Source organism: Boleophthalmus pectinirostris, unplaced genomic scaffold (genome assembly GCF_026225935.1).
Source record: "Boleophthalmus pectinirostris isolate CB_2022bp ecotype Guang Dong unplaced genomic scaffold, ASM2622593v1 HiC_scaffold_8, whole genome shotgun sequence".
NCBI classification, from domain to species: Eukaryota; Metazoa; Chordata; class Actinopteri; order Gobiiformes; family Gobiidae; genus Boleophthalmus; species Boleophthalmus pectinirostris.
The window spans coordinates 36,674,695-36,690,550 of record NW_026571515.1 but is presented as its reverse complement, the minus strand read 5'-3'; the positions used below and the strand labels follow the sequence as shown (position 1 = coordinate 36,690,550).

Here is a 15,856-nt window from a genome sequence, read left to right as displayed (position 1 = left end):
CGGTGAATAATTAGGATGTTCACAATGCAAAAGGTAAGTGAGGAAGAACTTTGGACCGCACTTTAAGACAGTAAAAGTCAGGCACAGCAACTTTAACTTAATATTAATGAAAGTAAAAACTGTTGACATCATATTTCCAGTGCTAAACTTTTTTCCATGTTTGTGTCCAGGGCGCGGTGTTGTTCATAACCATTTTACGAGAGGCTGTGGATGAAATTCGCTGTTACCTTCGGGACAAAGAAGTCAACTCACAAATCTACAGCAAGCTCTCTACCAGAGGTAATGAATCACAGGGCTGTGGTCGACTGAAGAAAGTCTTGCTGGACTAAAGACTTGTCCTGCCAATCGATTAGTTTACTAAAAAGGGGATGTGGCTTTAGATCAGATTGACCACAACTGCATACGATTTCAGGCAAAAACAACTTATTGTACAGAGAATTACTTGGAAAATCTCTCTCAGATTTTCGGCTCACTTACTCAGTGCATTCTCCATTCTGCTGTTGACCCATAAAAATTCTTACTAAAATTATTAAATTAAACAAATTCAGTAGACTAAGACAACATCAACCGATTAACTGAGTCCAGTGGTTCGCAAAGTAGAGTCCAGGAACCGGGTCCTGGGCCATGTTTGAGGGGGTTCCTCTAAAATTGTGATAACTTTGATCATCAGTTTCCTATGATATACCATCCCAAACATGTATTTTTTTTTGGAAAGAACTACACCAACAAAGTAGGAACTATGATAAATGAGTCTTTGATCCAAACATGGTCTAAACATGGTTTAAACCAGGGTTCTCCAACCTGTAGCTTGGGAGCTACCAGTAGTTCTCCACCCCCTTTCAAATAGCTTGCCAAAGGATTTCTGAATTACATGTATTGTCCTGAATAACTCAAATCTGATGAATTAAATGCCTATTACTATTGTAAATCCATTATTCATAAATAAATAATGGTTTATGTTTTATGTTTTATCTAACTGTACCCCATCGAAGTCTTGTCATGGCTCTTATTTATACTTTATTTCCTGTGACCACAAAATTTAGTAGCTCTCTGGCATTTTCATTTTGTAAAGGTAGCTCACCAGAGGAACATGGTTGGAGACCCTTGGTTTAAACTGTGTATAATGATGCCATCCTGAGGATCAGTCAGTTGTTCTGGGATATTTTCATACTGATAAGGGGTCCTTGTACGAAAAGAGTTAGAGAATCCCTGAACTCAACAATTAAGAGACTACAGCCCTAATAGATACTTTTTAGACAATGAAATGTCATGTTCATCACAAAATAATGTTTAGTTTAAAAGATTATGTGGTCATATATTATTTCTGATATAGATACAGACCGTTTCAAAACTATTAAAGAAAGAGAACTTTGTTCTAATTAGGCCTACCACGATAACACATTTTGAAGCACGATATATTGCTACAGAAATGTAAGGATAAACGATATTATTGAAACTACTTTATTAAATTTTGAGTTCCAAAATATATTGTTCCATCTTTAATAAATGTTAAGTCGCTTTAGTAATTATCACCACAAGCCAATTTATATATTTATTTTTTTCTGCATTGAAACTTGAAATATCCAGTATCCAGTTTTGATACTAGTTTTAGTATCAATTAGTTTCTGGGATATTTATTTTTCTGGCAACCCTACGTTCTTCTAGTTTACAAGTATTTTAACCATTAAGTCAATCGAGCCCTCCCCACGTGTATATGATTGTGTCCAGTGTGGCGTGTTTTTGCAGGTTTATCTGTGCACTGTAGGTGGTGGGCTGTTAAACCTTATGGGGAGAAGGGGAAATGTGCTGTTGGATAAAGTGCTACTGGTCATAAAAAGCAGAGGTGGTTTCCGTGGTTTCCATCACTCTGGAGCTTTGATGTGGCAGCTTGTCTTTCACATAAACACTACAGCGAGCATACCTCCGCGTTAGCTGCCCCACCGCATATCTGCACTGTGTAAGAACTTTACGATCCTAAAACTCACCCTGCTCTGTGTAATTAATGGGATTACAAGTTAGTTAGGGGCGTAGGGTGTGTTTTTGGTTCAGATTTGTTAAAATGACTTCTTTTTGTTGGCATTTACTGCTGTGCAATTAATAAAATATTTATCAGAGTTGCAATTATTGCCTCAGTTAAGTACTAAAAATGTGCAATTTTAAAGAAAAACATAAAACTGGAGCAAAGCCACTTGTTTAATTTACAGTGGATTTAAAAGATGAAAACATTTCTTCCTTTTGATAGTACATAAATCATTGTAACAAATTATTATAATTTGTGTTGTGATCCAAGCAATAATTCTTGTGATTCTTGTGATTCCTATTTTGTAGTGAAGTGTAGTGATTATATTAATTTATTTTAAGTAATTTCCAAGATGAGAATTCACAATAGTTGAACCTGAGGGCTGAAAGATTAGCTGCAGTTAAAGAGAAATCACAATTTGGTCGCAATTAGCACAAAGACATACTTACTTCAAGCCCCGTCATGTAGCTGTATAGACAAAAAAAAGGATTTTCGTTTCGGATCGTTTGTTTTCGTTTGATTGCACTGAAAAATGCAGAAAAACGTACAAATCTCCACAAACCAGACTCTTAACTTGGCCTGGAGGAAATGCTTCTTTGGCTATAATATTCCACAGTGCAGCATAAAACTCATGTATCTCAACAGGGAATTTACTGAAGTCTAGTTTTAACCCTGTTCTGAAATGTTCTGGATTCTTGTATTTGTTTAACAGTTCGTATTTCAGTCTCCTCTATATTTCAGTTTGCCTGGTATATTTATCCTACCTCAATGCATAAACTGAAAATCACCAATGCACATTTTCCTCCCCCGTCTTAAACACTAAATAACTAAACAAAACTGTGATGTAATGTGAAACCCTCCTATAAGCTGCACAAGTGTTGCTATTAGTTGCAATTAACGTTACCAAAAGTGAAAACCAATGGGTGCATAGCTGTATTAATGTTGTTTAATGCCTTACATATGCAAAGCCCAGGGTCAGGTCAGAGGGCAAAGGTCAAGAATCTTTTCCAAACAATTTTTTGCCTGTTCGTTGCTAATGGAGAAATGCCTAAACCACCCAGCATTCCTTTAAAGCCCCCATATTTTGTTGAACTGACACTTTTTGAGCCTGCAGCTGTGTTTATGCTACTGTTTAAAGGGCCTATATGACAGTGTTTTCTGATCTATTTTATAATTTTTGATCATCAAAACATACCTAGAGTTGTGTTTTGTTGCATTCACACATGTTTAACACACAAACCTTGCATATTTAGTTGTTCTCTCAAACAGAAAACACTCTTAACCTGTTCGTGTTCCGAGGGGCCTTATAAAGGCCCTTGTACATTTTCTTAATTCATTTCTGTTTGTCCAGCTTCTGATAAAAGGAAAATCTCAATCTCATGTAAATCTGTAACCCACTTATTTTCAGTCAAATCTCTGAGTCAAATCAATGATTCTGAGAATAGTCTGGACTAGTCTGTACTCCAAACCCATAAATAAATAACTAAATAACTAAATATATTTAGTTATTTAGTGTGTATATGTATATATGTATGTATATATATCTATATCTATATATATATGTGTGTGTGTATATATATCTATATCTATATATCTATATATATATAGATATATCTACATATCTATATATATCAATATCTATATATCAATATCTATATATCGATATAGATATATATATATGAATTCCGCCTGGACTTGTTTGACTCATTCCCTAAATCTTGCTTCAGCTTTGACATGGGAATTGTCAAGACCTAACAAATGCTCTGATACTGTTCTTATATTTACTTCCAAAATTGCAGTTGGAATTTGAAATCTGACTTACCTCTGTGTAGAGCTTGTCCCTGATTCAAATGAGAATACAGAGACCATTAGAGGAAAGCAGAGACTACAACTCCAGAGCCTCAGCTTCACAAAGAGTCCAGCCATTCATCTGAGCTCCAAATGGTTTGGAAACAGATTCAGTTGGAATTGAGAGTCATTTCAGTGAGGCATTTTAGGAAAAATAGCCGAAACATGAAGGGGTTAATAAAGGGCTCCAGTGTGTTTTTAAACTCTTTACACAATTTGGATAATTTCAGCTCAGGAATTGCCAGTCTACTGAGCTAAAGGTAAGGTAAAAGGTAGCTGTTAACTTGAAAACTACCGCTTCATGACATCACAAGGTGGAACAGAGCATTTTGAGGTTTGGAGATATAGACAGACTATAATAAAGGGTTACTCAAACATCTGAATGAAGCAAAACACAACTCCAGGTCTGTTTTTGATGAGGTAACGACATTATAACATGGATTAAATCTCACACAAATCAATCATGTGTATTATAGGACCTTTTAAGTTATATCATTATTTAATATTACATAAACATCTTGGTCTATGCATCACTCTATACATCTTCTTCGCCCCATGCAGTCCCAGCAAACCATGACCCAAGGCAGAAAGAGCCATTAGATTTGACTAGCACATTTGATTGAAACATTAATGCAGAGCCACTTGTTTCATTTGCCGTCGTCTGTTCCATTAAATGACCTGTCAGTGATGCATCATTAATCCACTCTTTATTTTGCATGTTCCAGGGACGGTGAAGGTGAAAAGCAGCGGCATCCAAGTAGGAGATCTCATCATCGTGGAAAAGGTTGGTCTGGAGTTTACAAAGGAAGAGTCTTTATCATGGGTTGGTTTAAGTGAGTCAAATTGGACAAATTGGAGTTAAGTATGTCAAATGAAAGCTTATAAAGAGCTATGTAAATTGCCAAGATATGACAAAAAAATATTTCCAAGCAATCTTTTAAGAGTTTTAAAAATTAAATTTTTTTTTTTTTTTCAATGATAATGTTGTAATACAAAACATAGCTATTTCTCATATTATACAGCCTTAAATGAACAGAGAAGACCACTACCAGTCAAAGTTTGGACACACCATCTCATTCAATGTTTTTATTTATTTATTTATCTGTACTACACTACATTTTAGATGCAAAAAATATATGAAGCAAAATATAAGGAATTATGTAGTAAAGAAAAAAAAGTTTAATAAAATAAATACAAAAATTATATATGTAATTTTTTTTGACAAAGCAAAGGGTGGCTGATTTGGGGATTTTAATATAAAATCTAAAAAATAAAAAGTGAAATAAATATATTACTATTTTTCTTTGCTACATTATTCGATATATCTTACTTAATATACTTGATGTCTTCTGTATGAATATCAAATGTAGAGCATAGTAAACATCTCTGTGGAGACAAGCAGGTGGTGGCCCCTCATTCATTCATTTCTTTCATTCATTTAAGACATTTTAAATCTTTTAACAATTGAATACTTTATCAGTGGGCAGATATATTTATGTCCATGTTTCAGAATGTTAACACTGGGAAAATAACTTTTCATAACTTGAAGCGACGGTGTGTAATTTTCTGAAGGTGCAAAGTCAAAACAGATACTTCGGAACATTCTTCATGGAGATAGAAACATTTTATGCCAAACTGTCGAATATTATAGCCAAACATTTCCATAGAAACAAGCGGGCCAAATAAGAGTCAGGTTTATGGATATGCAAGCCCTCTCATAGTGAGGATGCAAAAAACATGCTTTTGTTTTAGCTGCATATTTTTTTGGCAAGAAAGTTGCAGAATAATATGGCTTTAATAACTTTATAGAATTAGCCATTTAGTTTTGAATCATATATTTATTATGAAGAAAAAGACTTCTATTGTAATTAAAATGTCAAATCTAAAAAAAACCAAAAAATAAATATACATACATATAAAAACATACAGTGTTTACTGTATATATAACTGTTTACAGTGTTACTTGGAGGTCCCTGCACCAGTGTTTGTGAACCCCACATCTGTGAGTGGTTTCAGACCAGACAGTGCAGTGTTTTATGACAGTGAAAACTCAGGGGGTGGTCAGAGGTTTTGTTGTGACTGAGACTGACATGAAAACAGTTAGTAAAGATTTCGTAAAGATTTTGTCATCTTTGGATCAATCCTGAGATCAGCCTGTGTCAAAGTCAATACACGTCGTAGCAACAACGTCCTTTAATTAGATCTGAAACGGAAATTCACTTTTTATTGATAGTTTTGGATTTTTGAAAGCACTTAATTTGTATGTTGTGAAGAGATTTGATCAATTAGATTCAACAGTTTAAGAAAAGTATACAAACAATACATTTCCAGCAGAACAATTTCTTCAGAAACGTCTAAAGGAAGTCCCAGTATGTAACATTCAGCCAAAAGTATTGCAATAAAAAAAAGAAAAAACAAGTTTCACAAATTTAGAGAAATCTTAAATCTCCACGAACTTGACTCTTATTTGACTTCCTGCTTGTGTCCATGGAATGCTGTTCATATGTATTGGGCACCACTTTGCTTTTGAAATATTCCATAGAAAAATAGTGGATTAAATAAACTGCTACTAACATAATTTTAGGTCATAATTTTAGATGCCTAAAATTTTAGAGGCCTATATTACCCTATAGAAGATTCACTGATTTACTGAAATCTTCAAACTTATGATCCACAAATGTTTAGGGATGTAACAGTTACTGAAATATTGTGATATCGTATCACCAAAATTCTCTCAATAATATTGTGGATGATCACAATATATCGAATCTCAAGTCTCTTTGCTTAACTTCATAGTTATGGTGCAGCAATAGCTAAAAGAAACAGAGGGAACTAGATAGACCATAATCCTTTGCTCTTTTTCAGTCCAATTTACACAATGAAATAGTTATTAAGCACTTTTAAATCTTAACTCTTTGGTTTAAGACAGAACGAAAGGCTTGTCAAGACATTTTTAAAGGAAAAAGTAGCATATTCACAATTTTGTTAGTCTCTACAAAATATTTCAATAAATATCGTACCATGAGATGCACATCATGAAAAAATGTTGACTTTATGATTATTTGTTTGGGATTGGCTTCCCAAATTTGCCATATTAATCTTATATGGTCCTTTCAGCTGACAACAAGCACGCGTTTAGGGAGTGAATAATGGCTATTATGGAAAAAATCATTTCACTTTTACTTATTTTTGCTGACAGAGAAAACTTTGAACTTTGTGCCATGTTTTGTTTCATGTGGATAGGCCCAGTAATTAAAGAGATCTGAACCACAAACCAGGTCAACAAATCTGCAATCTGACAGTTAGCACAGAATTCTGACCTGTCCTCCAACTCCGTTTAAACTCTAGGGATTCTTCAATGTTGTGATTTCTCGTGAACGCAGCCTATTGAACTCCCCCTCTGCTGTTAGTGTTTGAGTGAGAATAGTTGGTCTTAAATGAAACATGAGAGCAGGGCTGTCAGTTTGTGTTGATGGATTCCTTCTGGATCAGTGCAGCAGCTGAAGGACAGGTCACACATGTCCACTAAACATTTAAACAAACATTACTCAGCAAAGTATCATAAAGCTACTCAGATCAAACTATAGAGCTGTGTATGGTCAATTATCATTTAAATAAAAAGTATTACAGATACATATTGGCTGGTCGATATATCAGGCCCGTATGAGCATATATTAGGGTATCTGCAATTGGCAATAAATCAGTGTCCGATATGAGAATAAAGTATTAGTCTTTGAACACTTTTGTGTAATGAGGGCGCAGCACATAATGTGACTGCACTGTTCTCTTACACAGTTTGTAAGACACTTTTGTGGATGAGTTCCTACAAAATTCGAATTAGGTGATTTGGGGAAAATAATCAAAATCAGCAGAGCTTATCGCCCATTAATATCTCTGGATTGTAAACAATCGATGTGAGTATCAGCCATGAAAAAAACAAAAACACATCTGTCCACCTGTAAAAGAACGTTGCATTTCTGTGTTCAGCCATTACCATGGAAATACAATGCACATATTAGTTGATGCTGTCTTTAAGATAGTCTAAAAACTCAAGAAAAATACAAAATCAATACAAGTGTTCATGGGCCTGTGTTTGATTTTCAACTAAAAGGTGAGAGTGATTAAGTGAAAAACTGTTGGCTAATGTTAGCTAACTTAGGACTGTTTTAGAAAAACTTGTTTAACAGCACAAGTCAGCTCACCAGTTCCAGTTAGACCAGCTCTTTCTGGTCAGTTTGTGTTAAAATAAAGTTCAAATTATTGTAATAAATCACAGATAGAGCAATGCTTACAGTTAGCATCACACCCCAGGGAACTCTGCTGACATCAGCTGCAAAGTATCAATACTATCAGTATCTACCTGCAGGTAGATTTGGTTTGCAGAATAAGGTCAGTATAAGAAAATAAAACCAGCCATGAGATCTTGGTTTGAGCTTAAAACTAAACAAACCTTAACTTGTCAAAACAACTCAAGACAGTCTTTATACCAGTGATCAATACTCTCTTGTATATACTGAATTTCTCTTATTGTCTTGTCTTTGCAGAACCAGCGTGTTCCAGCAGATATGATCTTCTTGAGGACCTCAGAGAGAAACGGTAAAACATCTGCTGCTCGTTGGACCTCATCTCCAGCTCAGGATATGTCACTGTGTTAAAGGGGGAGGAGAGACTGAAAGGAAGAGGAAGAGGAAGAGAAAGAGAGAGAGAGAGAGGTGGGGTAGAGAGAGAGGTTAGAGAAAGGAGAAGAGAGGGGAGTAGAGGAGGGGAGATGAGAGAGAGAGAGAGAGAGAGAGAGAGGTTGAGAATGGAAAATGGGAAGCTGGGTGATTAGAAGAGACGCAGAGGTGGAAGGATTAACTAGAGTCTGGACAGGAAGTCAAACACATGAAGTAAACGCTGATTAGGAGCACTGATTTAAGTGCCTTCAAAGATCCTTCAGAACCAGGACTGAAACATGATGTCTGATTCATCTGATTTAATCAATTTGAGTCCTTGCATTTATCCAAAATTACAAAGTTTCTATTGAAAAATATGTAAAACATGGAGGATTTTGTGTGTAGTCAAAATTACAGGACAGATATTGGGCAGTTATGATGCTGTTTAATCGTGACACATACCTGGAGTTGTGCTTTGTTTCATTCACGTGTTTAACACAGAAACCCTGCAGATTTAGGCTTCTCTCAAACAGAAAAAAACTCTGCTTCACATTGTAATGTCATGTGAAGTGCTCTACTATGTTTTTAACCTCCAGACACCTTCACTAGAATCATTTGGATAGTTTCAGCCCTGGAATTGAAAATCTCTACTGAACTAAAGGCAAAATGCAGCTGCTAACTTGAAAACTACAACTTCATGACATCACAAGGTGGAACAGAGATGTAAACATAATAATAAAGGATTTCTCATGAGTGAATGAAACAAAACACAACTCCAGGTATGCTTTTGTACTCTAAAATGTGATTCTTGTATTAGTTTCTATAAAAATTTGATATTTTCTATGAGCAAATGCTTGATAAAAAATAATTCATGGCATTATTACTTCTGCTTGTAACCCTTATTTACACGCCCACCTTTGCTTGTATAATCGTCATAGCGTGTCCTCCTGTGACATTTTTCAATTGTAAAACAGATTAAGCCTGACATCCACAGTTGAGCAGTTCACACTTTGTTTAATTCACCACTTGGAAATGCTTTTGTCTGTCAAATGAGGAGGAAAGGGACACGAAAGCACGCCAAACGCCAATGCAAAGACTGCTTGAACTGCAAGATGGGTCAACTCATCCCGGTAATCAAATATGGATTAGGAGACGCTCGCAACGTGTTAATACATTCTCTATAGCTCTGTATTTGCACATATACAAAATATTAGTCAAAAGGAGATGCACAGAAGCAAGGGATGGGTGTGTGCTTATATTTGCTAATCTCACGCCTTCCATGTTTCTTTGTTTTTTTACCTACTGTCTCGCTTCAGAGCTCGGGTACCTTGTGTTCCAAACGTGAAACAGGAAGCAGGTATTTACATTGGTCTAAAGTGTTCTTAGGTCTTACAAATCCTTTGGCAGTGAAGCAAGGTGGAACACACAGCCAACATCCCATCCCCTCTCAGCATGTTTTACAACTGGATCTAGCGCTTTGCAGTATTCTCTATGGAGGAAGAAACGTATCTGATTTTTACTGTCAGAAAACTGTGAAAAACAGAAGTAGTTAATTTTCAATAGTTTGCAGTGGTCGAAAGTTATTCCTCACTTACCTTATGCATTCAGAGTGTCCTAGTTATTCACCACAATGAGTTTACACACAGTTTTAGACCAGAGCGGACTTTTACTTACACACTTCCTAATTATTGGACAATAAACCAGGGACTAAACTATGGATTAAACCAGGGACTAAACTATGGACTAAATCAGGGACTAAACTATGGACTAAACTATGGACTAAACTATGGACTAAACTAGGGACTAAACTAGGGACTAAATCAGGGACTATACCAGGGACTAAACCAGGGACTAAACCTGGAGCTAAACCAGGGACTAAACCAGGTCATAGGCTTTATTCTTCTATATTATTCACTGAAATGATTTTATAAGTGCTTTTCACAGCTTTCAGAGACTAGAACAGAGTTTTGCTTACACATTAATACTAACACACTAGCATGCTAACATGCACTTTGTGATTATCGACAATAAAAAGCTTTATAATCTGATGCATACGGCACACAGCTGACTTATTTTGACCTGAAGAGCTGCTTAACAATATATCTTTACTGGGGCAAGAATAAGTTTGCACAAAGACATGGGGAAAAAAATCCTTCTCTAAACATGAGTCACACAATATTACTGAGACATTTTAATGATGAATAAAAGCTACAAAGCATAATATGAGGAGAGTTGATCATTATTAACCCTCTGTAGTTTATATCTCTACAAACCTGTTCCCAAATGCCCAGAAATGTTCAGATTTCAGTCTTCTCTTGACTGCTAATGCTTTGGGTCAAGTTTAAAATTGTACTTGAACTGAATCTTGATTTGAAAACATAAATTGCAAACCTAATTTTGGAATACTTGTAATCACAATTAAAATCTTATTTGAAAATGATTGCAGCCCTATTTCCAAGATCCTTCTTTCTTTGTGACTTTATCCTCTATTACGCAAAATTGATTCTTGTGAGCTTTAAGCCATGTTATAATGTTGTTTCCTCATCAAAAACATGCCTGGAGTTGTGTTTTGTTTCATGCACACATGATTGACTAACTATTATTAGGCTGTCTACATCTCCAAAGCGCAGAATGCTCTGTGGTAGGTTTCATGTTAACAGCTACCTTTTACCTTTTGTTCAGTAGAAATGGGCAATTTCAGAGCTAAAATCATCCAAGTAATTCTAGTGTAGGTGTATGGAGTTTAAAACACTTCACATATTACCACATGCCATCACACTCAGCCTAAATATGAAGGATTTGTGTCTTAAACATGTTCTCCAGGGATGTTTTTGATAAGGAAATGGCATTATAACGTAGATCAGAAAATATATTGCAATAGCCCTTTAAAATATAAACTCAGATTCAAATTGAAAGCACAAAAGTAAGCTGTTGTGTGTGTTGCTGTTGTGTTTTCCTGTTGGGGGAAGGAAAGCTTTGTTTTACTGGAAAAGTGCTGGGTTATCTGTGTTCCATGTGGAGGCCATTAGGTCAATTATGAAGGACCAAGCAGGATTTTGGGGCAGGATGACGCATGCAGAGCAGTGGGGGATGGGAGCCTGCAGTTTGTGGGTGGTTGCACCTCGACCCCCCACTTGTAAAGACAATTATCTAACCCATAACCTCTTCAGCTCTCATGTGTGTCCCATTCACTAATATTGGCACCTTTGATACATTTAACTGGGAGATCGGGAGCCTTTTGTCTTGTAGCTTTTGAGACTTACTCTGAGTCTATGATCTCTCTAATTTGAGTTATCTAGCAGTGATTCATGGACTAAATAAGATATAAATCAGGGCTCAAACCAGGACAAACCCAGGACTAAGAATAGACTGTGACCTAACCAAGGTCTAAAACATTGTCTAAACCAGTGTCTAAATCAGGACTAAAACTAGACTAGGACTTAACCAAGGTCTAAAACATCATCTAAAACATTGTCTAAACCAGGATTAAACCAGGACTAAACCAGGACTAAGACTAGACTGGGACCTGACCAGGGTCTAAAGCAGGATTAAAGCAGGACTACATTAGGACTAAGACAAGACTGCGACCCAACTAGGGTCTAAAGCAAGTTCTAAACTAAGATATAACCAGGGGCTCAGCCAGGACTAAACATGGACTAAACCAAAAAATTAATCCAGGACTAGACCAGGATTGAACATGGGCTAAACTAGGTCCATATGGTGATTGAGGTGGGGCTAAACCAGAGGCTTACAAAGTACAAGATAAAATGTATTTTAATTGAATAACTTTAAACTTCTAACTTCTTTGGTCATACTTGTAACCATGGGTGACAGTGTTAATGGATAATAGTTGTAAAGGACAGTAAAATATAATGGGGCAGTATGTATCTCTAACCTGATTTACAATGCACATTGATTTTCAGTGTTGCCTGATGTTTTAAATAAAATCCTTTGTGTCTTATTGCCCTCTAGAGGTTAATGTGGTCTGTGTTTTACAGGCTCCTGTTTCCTGCGCACTGATCAGCTCGACGGAGAGACAGATTGGAAACTGCGCCTCCCAGTGGCCTGTACGCAGAGGCTGCCCACTGCGGGGGTGAGTGTTGAAACCGAATACTCATTCATTTGTACATTTATTCATTCAGGGACACGACAGATTCATTAATATTTCTGTGAATTGACAAGAAAGGCAGTTACATAGTCAGAAATATACATACTTTGTTTTATTATTACTAAGAAACATATTAACATTTCAGAACATGTTTGTAGAAGATAGAGTTTGCTAGTTTTAGACAGTCACAGAATAAAGAAGACATGATATTTTTTTGTAGCTGTCCCACCAACTAACTTGAAAGTTGTCAGATCACCGGCCTCCAGTTTGTAGGTACTATTTGTTTATGGATTTGTGAATGGAAAAACCAACGGAAGGTAGCCTGAGGTGGTGTGTGAGATGTGTTTACATTTGTGCGCCTCATGTTGTTTCATCAAGACATAAATGAGTAAAAATACATGTGCTTTATTTATCTTCCAGGACCTTCTACAAATCAGATCGTACATTTACGCCGAAGAACCAAACATAGATATCCACAACTTCATTGGCACATTCACAAGGGTAATTGAGACTGTTGCTACTCTCTGTGTACACTTGCTTTACCGAGTCATGTTTACATAAGATGATGATACTGAGGCCTGAAACTTACATAATTCTCAATTTTTACTTTCCGTTTTTTTAGGAAGACGGAGATCACCCTGTCAATGAAAGTCTCAGCATTGAAAACACGCTGTGGGCAAGCACTGTTATAGCTTCAGGTATATTTGAAATGTACTTGTACTACAATCCAATGTATGTCTAAAGTAGAGGGTTTGCAGGTTTTGACAGAATAAGGCCCAAATGATAATATATCTGCTAAATAATTGTAGCCTTTCAAATTGTAATTTTAATACACTTCTTTATTCCTTAATTCCTTCTCCTTTTTTTCTAACTGCTTATAAAATATTACCTTGTCAAAGCTTTTGGACATTGTTTCAGTCATGTTACAGCCTTCCCTATGGGGAATACTCACTGATCCTCCTGCACATGTGTTATCCATTAGACAATAGGAAATCTGGATCTGATATTTGAAATGACATTTTCACTGAGTGGTTTATTTATGTGGGGATTAGGCGTCTGGGAAACATCTCTTTGACGTCCTCTGGTTTACGGTGTGTCTTGATTTTACTGGAGTCTTACAGTTTTTTACAGATTTTACCCTCCTCCTCTCCTTTCTTTCAATTTACTCCCCTGTCTCTCCTCTCTCTCTTTCTCTTCCCTTTATTTTGCTGTCCCTCACTAATTCTCTTTCTCTCTTTCTCGCTTTCTCCACCCTCCCCTGCTCCTCTCCGTCATGTCTCTCTTTCTCTCTTCTCCACTCAACTCACTCCACTCCCCCCTCTTTTTCTTTCTTTCTTTCCTTTTCTTTCTTCTCTCTGTTTTGCTGTCCATCCTGTCTTCTCTCTCTTCTCTTTCTCCCTCTCTCTCTTTCAACTTACCTCACCTTCTAACTCTTTCTCTCTCCCTCTCTATCCCCCATCCTCTCTTGCTTTCTCTTCCCCTTCCTCTGTACCTCCCTCCCTCTTCCTCTCTCTCCCTCTCTCAGGCACAGTAATGGGGGTGGTGATTTACACAGGCCGAGAGCTGCGCAGCGTCATGAACACCTCCAACCCCCGAAACAAGGTACAGAGTGAAACAGTGAAAAACCTAACCACAAGACAGGGAGGGGGTGGACATTTTATTAGATACCCCGTCACTTCATCACCATTTTAATTTGATCCAATCTGCCCCAACAGCCTCTCTGACCAACACCGATCAGTCACTCTCACACTACATATGGTGTGTTTTTTTCTGTTGTGGAGTGTTGTATTCTGGTTTCTTCCATCAGCCATTAGAGGTAGATGTAGAGCGTGCCTCCTGCTAATGAAACTACTGCACATCACATGAGGATTGTCAAATTGCTGTGTACAGTTTTGTATCGTGTTTTTGTATATTTATGGAGAATTGTCGTGAGGGAGCATTGGTGACGTAGGCTTGTGGGCCACTAAAAGGGGTCGTTAAAATACTCAAAACATGCATGGATGACATTTAAAATCTCTTCAGGCATGTTTTTGATGACGGAACAATGTTATAACATGGTAGAAAGCTCAAAAAATATATTTTGCATAATACCTCTTTGGTAAAATTACCCCCTGCTGCTATAAAATTATATTTCTGCACCTTTTGGGTTTTGCACACCAAGACATTTACAGGCACATGTTAGCACATTCTGATGCATTGTTAAAGTATTGAATACTGTTATCAAGAAACAATATTTCTCAAATACAATTTTGAGGCTTAAAATGATCTGTTGTCAGTTGGTAACATGCAGTATTATGGTTTGCTTCATTTTTGCTCCACTTGCCTCCATTTACCCGTAAATTATACTTGTGCATTTTAGACAGGCTTGTTCGACCTGGAGGTGAACTCTCTCACTAAGATTCTCTTCGGGGCCCTGGTGGTGGTTTCCATGGTGATGGTGGCCCTACAACACTTCGCTGGACGATGGTACCTACAGATTCTACGCTTCCTGTTACTGCTCTCACACATCATCCCCATCAGGTGAGTTTACATTAAAAACATTGTCATAACCTGTACACTTTGTGCATATTAAAATATGCTGAATAATTTGAGATCCCACAAAAAGAAATTGCAGTGTTGCAAGTTACAAAAGATCCTGATAATGTTTTGGATTTATACAGCGCCAGAATTAACTTGCAATTAATTTGCTTTAAAAAACTGTAACTGTTTTTTATCCTTCAAATCACAGCTTTGTATGAATACAAGTTCAAATATTATGAGGCCAAAATCAGCCTGTAAATAGACTTATACATATAATACATCCAGTTAATGGCACAACTCCGATATCGGCTGAACAGATATCACGGAACTGACCAATCCAGCAGATTTTTCATTTCCAGTCAGTGACCAAAAATGGTCTCAAGTCCAGTCTCAAGACCAAGATTAGTGTCAAAATGTGACTGTACTACTAAATACTTGTAGACACATTCTATAGAGTAATAATGTTGAGTAAGGCCTTTGTTTTGAATGTGTTTTCAGTTTGCGTGTGAACCTGGACATGGGGAAGATGGTTTTCAGTTGGATGATAAAGAAAGACTCCAAGATTCCCGGAACAGTGGTTCGAGCCAGCACCATCCCAGAACAACTGGGACGCATCTCCTACCTCCTCACGGACAAGACCGGTACAAACATGAATGCTGCATCTGTTCTGCTGTTGGGATCTGTGGAAGGATGTCTGTATTAAAC

General features: G+C 36.8%; 1 protein-coding gene across 2 annotated transcripts in view; it reads left to right on the top strand.

Annotated features, from left to right (window-relative positions):
* Positions 1 to 15,856, top strand: part of LOC110156310 (probable phospholipid-transporting ATPase IIA) — a 56,947-nt gene that overhangs the window by 6,737 nt on the left and 34,354 nt on the right. For both annotated transcript variants that reach the window (XM_020920508.2, XM_055166238.1), the window contains exons 4-12: positions 171 to 279; positions 4,594 to 4,652; positions 8,413 to 8,464; positions 12,522 to 12,616; positions 13,052 to 13,132; positions 13,254 to 13,329; positions 14,157 to 14,233; positions 14,991 to 15,151; positions 15,650 to 15,792. In XM_020920508.2, coding sequence (XP_020776167.2) covers positions 171 to 279; positions 4,594 to 4,652; positions 8,413 to 8,464; positions 12,522 to 12,616; positions 13,052 to 13,132; positions 13,254 to 13,329; positions 14,157 to 14,233; positions 14,991 to 15,151; positions 15,650 to 15,792 — 853 coding nt within the window. The remainder of the gene's footprint in view (positions 1 to 170; positions 280 to 4,593; positions 4,653 to 8,412; positions 8,465 to 12,521; positions 12,617 to 13,051; positions 13,133 to 13,253; positions 13,330 to 14,156; positions 14,234 to 14,990; positions 15,152 to 15,649; positions 15,793 to 15,856) is intronic.